This window comes from Lygodium microphyllum, chromosome 3 (assembly GCF_053477565.2).
Source record: "Lygodium microphyllum isolate KBCC chromosome 3, Lygodium_microphyllum_v1.1.10, whole genome shotgun sequence".
Classification (NCBI taxonomy): Eukaryota; Viridiplantae; Streptophyta; class Polypodiopsida; order Schizaeales; family Lygodiaceae; genus Lygodium; species Lygodium microphyllum.
This window is the reverse complement of record NC_141137.1, coordinates 68,356,531-68,365,119: the sequence shown is the minus strand read 5'-3', so window position 1 is coordinate 68,365,119 and position 8,589 is coordinate 68,356,531. Positions and strand designations below refer to the sequence as shown.

General features: G+C 37.5%; 1 protein-coding gene across 2 annotated transcripts; it reads left to right on the top strand.

Annotated features, from left to right (window-relative positions):
- The first annotated feature begins 2,961 nt into the window (after window positions 1–2,961).
- LOC148038460 (14-3-3-like protein) lies at window positions 2,962–5,290 on the top strand. Of its 2 annotated transcripts, none has more exons than XM_087672342.1 (4): window positions 2,962–3,594; window positions 4,324–4,446; window positions 4,529–4,645; window positions 4,760–5,290. In XM_087672342.1, the coding sequence occupies exons 1-4, from the start codon at window positions 3,118–3,120 to the stop codon at window positions 4,772–4,774; spliced, it is 732 nt and encodes a 243-aa protein (XP_087528468.1). In that variant the 5' UTR covers window positions 2,962–3,117; the 3' UTR covers window positions 4,775–5,290. The 2 variants fall into 2 exon arrangements, with proteins under 2 accessions (XP_087528468.1, XP_087528466.1); XM_087672340.1 differs by having other exon boundaries at window positions 2,966–3,594; window positions 4,754–5,290.
- Window positions 5,291–8,589: the final 3,299 nt, after the last annotated feature.

Genomic DNA, 8,589 nt, shown 5'->3' with positions numbered 1-8,589 from the left:
GAATAGAATGAAAGACGAAGTAGAGATGGAGAGAGGACAAGAAGAGAATAGAAAAATGCAAAGTAGAGGGGGTAGATTATCATTATGAAAGAGAGATAGAGGCTTATCAAATGTAGAGATCAACAAGATTACAAACAATTAGCTAATAGAAGTGAAAGCTCCTCCTTTATAACATTTGCTTAGCCCTTCTTTCTCACCTTTGTTCCCTTTGGGGTTTCACCATATCACCATGCTTGTCTAGTTAGAAGGAAGAAGCTCCACTAAAGTCTAAGGAAATTGGTTGCAACATCTTTCCCCAAACTCCTTTCTAGACTCAACATATTGGAATGTGTGCATATTGAGGGGGGAGAGAGAGAGAGAGGTCCACTGCATTTAATTCATACATGTGAGTTTTCTTAGAGCTTCTCTATAGGAAGTACTCGGAGAGAGAGAGAGAGAGAGAGAGAGAGAGAGAGAGAGAGAGGTCCACTGCATTTAATTCATACATGTGAGTTTTCTTAGAGCTTCTCTATAGGAAGTACTCGGAGAGAGAGAGAGAGAGAGAGAGAGAGAGAGAGAGAGAGAGAGAGAGAGAGAGAGAGAGAGAGAGAGAGAGAGAGAGAGAGAGAGAGAGAGAGAGAGAGAGAGAGAGAGAGAGAGAGAGAGAGAGAGAGAGAGAGAGAGAGAGAGAGAGAGAGAGAGAGAGAGAGAGAGAGAGAGAGAGAGAGAGAGAGAGAGAGAGAGAGGCTCAAAATAGCACCAAGAAATACTTGAAAGTTTTAGCATAACTTGATAATAGAAATGGCCAGTTTATGAGCCTTGGGAGCATGCTATGTAGGCCATGTAGGATTGGTGGTAGTTTTGCGAAATCCTTGAATTTTAATGTAGTATATATTTAATTGTTATTATTGCCTAAACTTAAATGTATCATTAGTTTATTATACACATGCATTATTGAAAAGTTAATCCAGTTAGAAGAAGAAAGAGGTATTGGGTAGTAAACAATAAGCAAAGAGCTTGTAAGTGAGAGTACTATGTGAGGTTGTAAGAGTGAATCATAGTTGACAAGATATAGTTTCGTCATGAAGGGGAACATAGGCAATGGATAATCCAAATTGGATTGATATGAGACTATTTCTTACTTTTTTCATTATACAAGAAATGCTCCTCTACTCATAGACTTTCCCAAGAGGATAAGAAACAAAAGCTTTAGAGGCACGTACACAAGGAAAACTTGCTTACATGTTTGGCATGTACTTTTTTCATTATACAAGAAATGCTCCTCTACTCATAGACTTTCCCAAGAGGAGAAGAAACAAAAGCTTTCGAGGCATGTACACAAGGAAAACTTGCTATGTTTGGCATGTAAGTCTTGTGACATAGTGGCTTTTGCATATGCCATGAGGCCCCTTTGCAAGGAGGGAGCACATTCTACATGTGATAGTCAACATAAGCCAATGATTTAAGACATGGTGCTATTGGCAATCTTGTTGATGCCATTGCAAAATGTGTGAAGGCAGTTAGTATCATAAGGATCTTATCGAAGTAAGAACCAATGAAGGGCATGCATGCTTCATGTGAAAGTAAGCGAAAACCATTTTCTTGCCCCATTTTGGTTATGTTGACTAGACATGAGGGACTTATCAATCACTAGCTTAAAGGAACGAGTGTCACACAAAATGTGCACTTCACTTTCACCTTTGGGCATATATGGTCACATAAGGGTTCCTCAAGCCTCGTAGATTCTAGATTTCTTGGGCAACTTAGGTTTACTATCTAGTTCCTATTGGACTTGTGAGTAACCATGTCACATGAACTTTTTTTTTAGGCATGTGATGATGCAAACATCCATGTTAAATTGGTCATTAGTTAGATGCTAGTAAGACCATCTTCAAGCCAAGTTGTAAGAGAAGTGCCTAGTAATCCCATTACTATGTTGTTTGTGGGCATGCCCACAATATGGCTAAAGGGTGAGGTAGATTGAAATTAACCTTTCTTGATGTCAAGGTATCAAGTAGCTCATGGAAGACTAGGCATGTGGGTAATGTTGAAAAAAGAGTATGTTGGTGGCCAATTAGAAAGTTTTTCTCACCTCAACTGGATTGAGAAAGCCTTTAACTTATAATTTGGGATTCATTATGTGCATTCTTGATTCTTGTGGATGAAAAGTGGCAAATTAAAAAGGTCCAAAAATAAAGCGAATAACACTGAAGGGTAAGTCATCTCATCTTAATTCGAATGGAAAAGCTTTTAACTTATAATTTTAGAGGGATTTACTATGTGCATTCTTGATTATTGTAGCTTAAAAGTTTATAAATCTTCTTTAAAAGACTTGAAGTTATTTAAAAGAAATCTAGAGCTATATTACATTAAACCTTAGGTTTTTATGCACAAAATGTTAATGACAAATAAAGGTGAATATGAGGTGAAATTTTAAAAAGGCCTATAGTTATGTTACATTAAACCTTATGTTTTAATGTATGCAATGCTCTCGAAAAACCCAAGTTTAATGTGAAGTGAAATTGAAAATGTTTTTAATTGCTATATTTTGTGTTATGAAATGATTTGTTATTCACTTGGCATGGGTTGATGATCTTCCATGTGTAGGAGGGAGAAACAACCTAGTTGGGTATTGAACCACTAATCTGCAAAGGGAGGTTTGAAAGACAAGAGTCCATTTTAGTGATATCTTATTGGAATATCAAGAAATCTACAAATCTAAGTTACATTTTAGTTTAATTTAATGTATTATTAATGGAAATTTAAGGAACCTACAAATATCATGATACATGTGTGCGGGAGTCTTTAGCCAACGCATTGAACCAACCCTAACCACTTTAACTGGTCGTGGACGTTCTCTACCTGAGGCTCTTTCAAGTTTCTTTCACACACCTAACGAGAAAGGGCGCAAGGGACAGGTGGCACAAGGGGGCATGTAGGGCGCGGGGGAGAAATGGGTGTAAATGCTGACTTATGTCCCAGACAAGTCTCTTCTGAAAGTCGTTCTTTTCCTCTCGTCGTCTCAGGTCTTTCTCTGACTGTCTTTTCTGTCTCTTTTCTCAGGACCGCGTTTTGGCCGACGGCCATCTCTCTCTCTCTCTCTCATATTTTCCTCCATAGCTTCTCCCGTTTCTGTCCATGGCTGAGTCTCCCCGCGAGGAAACGGCCTACATGGCCAAGCTCGCCGAGCAAGCCGAGCGCTACGAGGAGATGGTCGAGTACATGGAGAAGCTCGCCAAAGAAACTAGCGAGGAGCTCACCGTCGAAGAGCGCAACCTGCTCTCCGTCGGCTACAAAAACGTCATCGGCGCTCGTAGGGCCTCCTGGCGGATCGTCTCCTCCATCGAGCAGAAGGAGGAGAGCAAGGGCAATGAGGAGCACGTTGGCTTGATCAAGGAATACCGGGCCAAAGTCGAGGCCGAGCTCTCCAAAATCTGCGACAACATCCTTAACCTGCTTGACGGTCACCTCGTCCCCTCCGCTGCCTCTGCTGAGTCCAAGGTCTTCTACCTCAAGATGCAGGGAGATTATCATCGCTACCTTGCTGAGTTCAAGACTGGCGCCGAGAGGAAAGAAGCAGCAGAAAACACTTTAATGGCCTACAAAGCTGCACAGGTTGGGCTCTCAAGGAGCTTTATTAGTTAGAAAAATTACATATTCTTTCGCTTTTTTTTGGGAAGCTTCGACGTTGTCATTTGACCCTCTTTTAGGGCCGGTCCGCATTTACTAAAAAAATCGGTATGCCAGGTTTCCATCCTGTCTCTTGGTATTACAGCCACAACACCTTTAATTTCTCCAGCACTTAGTCAGTGGATCGTGCAGTTTAGTTCAAATGGAGAATGACGGTTTTTGATGAGCATGTCCAGCGGTATCGGGTTTCGTTTCTTGCAAGAGCTGCTTTTTAGGAATATGCCTCTGCTTTGTGGACATTGCCTTTGCAGTTTCTGGACTGTGAATCTCTGGAGTTACTGCTTATCATACTTGATTTAGTTCAGAAACGACGTATGCCATATTTTTCATGCTCTGAATTCCATACTTTTGTAGTTGTGCTAGCCTTGTGTAGTGCTGTGGCATTATGAATAGTCTTAATACTTGTTTTGGATTTGGTGGCTTTAAGAGTATGCATGAATATGTTATTTACCTGGTTAGTGGCTCACTCTCTGGGAAACACAGTAAGATGTTCTTCTGTGAAGATAACTGCGTGTACAACCAGAGAAAGCTTCCATTCTTGGTGCTGTTCCATTGTTGTGTTGATGTTCTGTGTTGAGAGTGCATGTGCACATCCACTCTCAGTAAAACAGCTTGTGGATTTAAAACGATTTCTTATTTTCAAATGCTCGTCAGGACATTGCTGTCACGGAACTCTCTCCCACACATCCTATTCGGCTAGGCCTGGCCTTGAATTTCTCTGTCTTCTACTACGAAATACTCAATTCTCCAGACAGGGCATGTACCCTAGCAAAAAAGGTTTGGAACACTTGTAGAGCTTCATTTTGCTTCTACATTTTTTTAAAAGCAACCCTACTGTGATAATTGTTGTGTGGTGTAGGCATTTGATGAAGCTATATCAGAGCTCGACACTTTAGGGGAGGAGTCCTACAAGGACAGCACATTGATTATGCAGCTATTAAGGGACAATCTCACTCTATGGACTTCAGACATGCAGGTTTGGTGATTCTTTGAAATCTTGTGATATTTGTTAAATGTGTTGGAAGAAAAAAAAACTTAAACAGCTAGATGATTTCTAAATATATGTAACTTATTGTTTATGTAGGAACAGCCTGATGAATCATAAATACAGGAGGGCTGGTGCAGCTCAGCATATTTTATAAGCTGTCATACTATTTTTACTGTCCTTTGGTTAGTTGAACTGCTTACTTGCTCTTAGCCAATGCACTCAAGGATCTTGGGATGCTATCTTAGTATTGTAAGTGTTATATGTTTTCATAAGTCGTCATTACCTGCATGTAAACTGATAGTTTGGCCTTAAAAGCCTACACAATCAGCCATCACTTATTTGGGATAGAGCTGGATATCATATGGTGATAAATTTTGCAGCCTGCCAAACTACGGCCCATCAATTTCCCAATTCCGTGACAATATCTGTGTGAAACCCAAGTTTCTTCTGTTGGATTACCATCTTTCTTCTCACAGATGGTGAATATTTTAATTACCTACTATTCACCCTGTTATTTAAAATAATTCATTCCCTCCCTCTTCTGCCCACACATGCCCACACATGGAGAAATTTTTAGTTAGACATCATTCACTCTACTCTTTATGAAACAATTTACTTCTTACCCCTTCAAAATTTTGTGTGTAGTGTCTTTGTACTTGGGTGAGTGTTATCTAGGATTTGATCAATTTTTGTGACCTATAACGTAAGCATATACACATACAAGTACTCTTTTACATTTCTTGCGGTAGGCACATCCAATTTTAGAGAAAGCTTTATATATATAATGTACTGTAGTAAAACAAACTTTTATGGAGGTGAGTTATCTAGGATTTGATCAATTTTTGTGACTTATAATGTAAGCATATACACATATGAGTATTCTTTTTACATTTCTTGTAGTAGGCACATCCAATTTTAGAGAAAGCTTATTATGTATCATGTATGGTAGTAAAACAAAACTTTTATGGAGGTTGAATGGTACATTTAACTTTTTTGAATTATCATGTCAAGATTATTAACATTGGTGCTAAGGTTTTTCTCATTAGCATCAATCGTTCCTTTCATCGTATCTAGGCCTTCCCACAGTGGGTGCAACAGTGCAAAAGCGTCCATAAGATGTGTCATGAGTTACATCCATTGTTATAAAGCTAGTCATGTATGGTAGCAACATGTGATCTTTGAGGATTTAAGGCATGTAGACTTTGTGATGCCATATTAAAATGACATCAAGCAGTACTAGCTTTTTTTTGGTAAAGATTTCAACATCATTCGTTATTTGATGAGTTGTAGGCCTCTACACATTGCATAGCCTTTGAAAGGTGTATAATTGCCCTTGTTGCTTGATACCATAGGCTTAGCCTTGTTATTCATCGTCTTGGATGGCTTAGATGTTGCAAAAATTATCTATACTGTTGTGCTTACTTTTGTCAACAAATGGGACTTGCCCTATTGGTTATAGGAATTGCTTAAAAGTGATTGGCACACGTTTAACTTTTGTTAGGCATGCATTCTAGTCTTGGTAAAAATTGTTGTGTTGTAGCACTATGGGTGTAGGCATAAATCTAAGTGGGGTTGGTTCTCCCTTGTCCTTATGTGACCATTGGTTGTGAGATGCAGAGCAAACAAGGACTAAATGTGTGGTGCTCCAGACTTGTATTTTTGCCATGAAACTTGTTCATCCACACCTTTGCACTTCACCACAGTTGCTTTTGAAATTTGTCAATTTGAATGTGTTTACATGATGCAACACATTAGAGAGGCCCTTGTGAACAACATTTTCTTTTGTACTAGATATAGGTGATCTTGTTGAAAGATTTCATTGGCAAGAATTGGAACTTTGCTCTTTGAATAAATTCTCGTCAAAGAATAATCTCTCCCCTTCATCATTGGTAGTTTTAAATCCCCCATAAATGACTTTACATTGTTCATTAATGTCTATTTAAATGCTTTTACATGAAGATTATTTACTTGTAGAAAAGGTCTTGAAATTCATGACTACTTAGACCATTGGTACACTCGTCTTTGTTGTTTTGGTGTGAAAGTGCTCTAATGTGGAGCACTTTAATTTGGCGCTAAGAGATTGTATATTGGCCCAATGGAATCTTGACAATACTTACATTATGGTTATGTCTACATGTTGCCTTGTGGCCCTATAAATTAGAACTCGGGCTAATGGATGTAATATTGAGTAATGTAATGCATATTTACACAAAAATGATGAGAAATAGGTAGATGTGATTGGTGTAGATATTATCATGAATCCATTGGTTGCACAATATTCAATATTGAATTGGTATTTCTTTCAAATGATTCACCTTGCGTATTGATCTCTTTAGTGATCATAAGAGAGATTGATTCATCAAAATATGGAAATGGCTTTTATATATTCACAGAAGTGAGAACCAATTTTTTAAGTCTTCTCATTATTAAGACCGCCTAAAGTAGATGAAATGAAATCATCATTAGTTATTGTGTTAATAGTTGCTAAAGCATTTGAAATGCTTCTTATCAGATAGATATATCTATTTACAAACATCTTTCCTTTCTTCAAGGTATTCAACTCTTGCTTAAGTTGAATATTTTGTACCTCTGTGTTAATTGAAAATATATTTTTAAAGATTATATAAGATGTATGCAAAGTTTTTGCATTTTTGATATATTCCAACATAGTGTTATCAATGATTGCAGATAGCAAGTATATCACCTTTTCGTCTTTTGTATTTTATTTTTTTCATGCCTTTAATTCTTATGTAATTACATGATTACTTAGCTGTAGCTCCTTTGCTTCACTTGAAATGAACTCATAGGTCTTTTTCAATAAGAAAGTTTGTTACACGAAACTTTAATGATGATTAGTTTTTCTTGTCTAGCTTCTCAATGATAGGGTTTTTATTGTTTTTTTGGCATTATCACAAAATTGATATAAAACAAGTCTTTTGTAACCATCTACAAGTGCGTAGCGATACAAGTAGTCATTTTTACTAGTTGCTCAATAATATATATAATTTGCAACCTATTTGCAAATAAAACTTGTGTTCACTTCTTGATAGACATCTCAAAACTTACATAATTGAAATTTGCAACATGTGCACCCACTTTTGGTTGATGCAATCGAAATTGCAAGTAGAAGAATGTAAGAGCTTGCTCGAATTCTTATTTCTCTTTCATTTCAACCTTCAAAACCTCTTTCAGTGGTGTAGCTTTGATACCATGCCATTAATCACGTAGTGGGGAGACTTGAACTACTGTGCTAAACACACATCATATACACAAGAGGAAGCTCACCCAAGAATACAAGAAAAGAGATGGAGGCCAAATCGTTTTCTTATCAGTTTTTTCTTTTTTATTCATACACAATACAATATATACTAAGTATAGATAAGACAAAACATAAATAAAAGTGGCCTAATAAGTCAAATAGTGCTTAATTGACTATGCTAATCAATTAGCACTATAACTATGATAGCTCTAGATAGATGCAATACATCAAATATAATAAGTGATAAGTTAGTGGCCATGTAAGAGTTATAATAACCATTGATGTGTTAAGTATAGATATATGGACCCATCTAACCAGGCGGTCCATCATTAATGTCTACATAGGTTGAGCTTGCCATGACAACAGACATTGGGACATTTCTATCCTTAAGGGTCTCATTTGTACTTATATGCTTTTAGAAATAATGGTTAGGCTAAATGCTATGTTCACTAGTGATAGTTGTCTCATGCTTAAATATTCCTGCATTTCTACTTTTAGCTATGAGGCTAAAAGTAGGCAACATTTATAAACTAGCTACCTTGGAATGTGTGTCTTAGATGCCTTGGACAATCTATGCATGGAGCTGTTAATGATCGATACCCATTTACATTCGTAGTTACAGTCTTATGGTAGTTGCAAGAGATATTGTCCATGGTTGCACAAAGTAGATTTA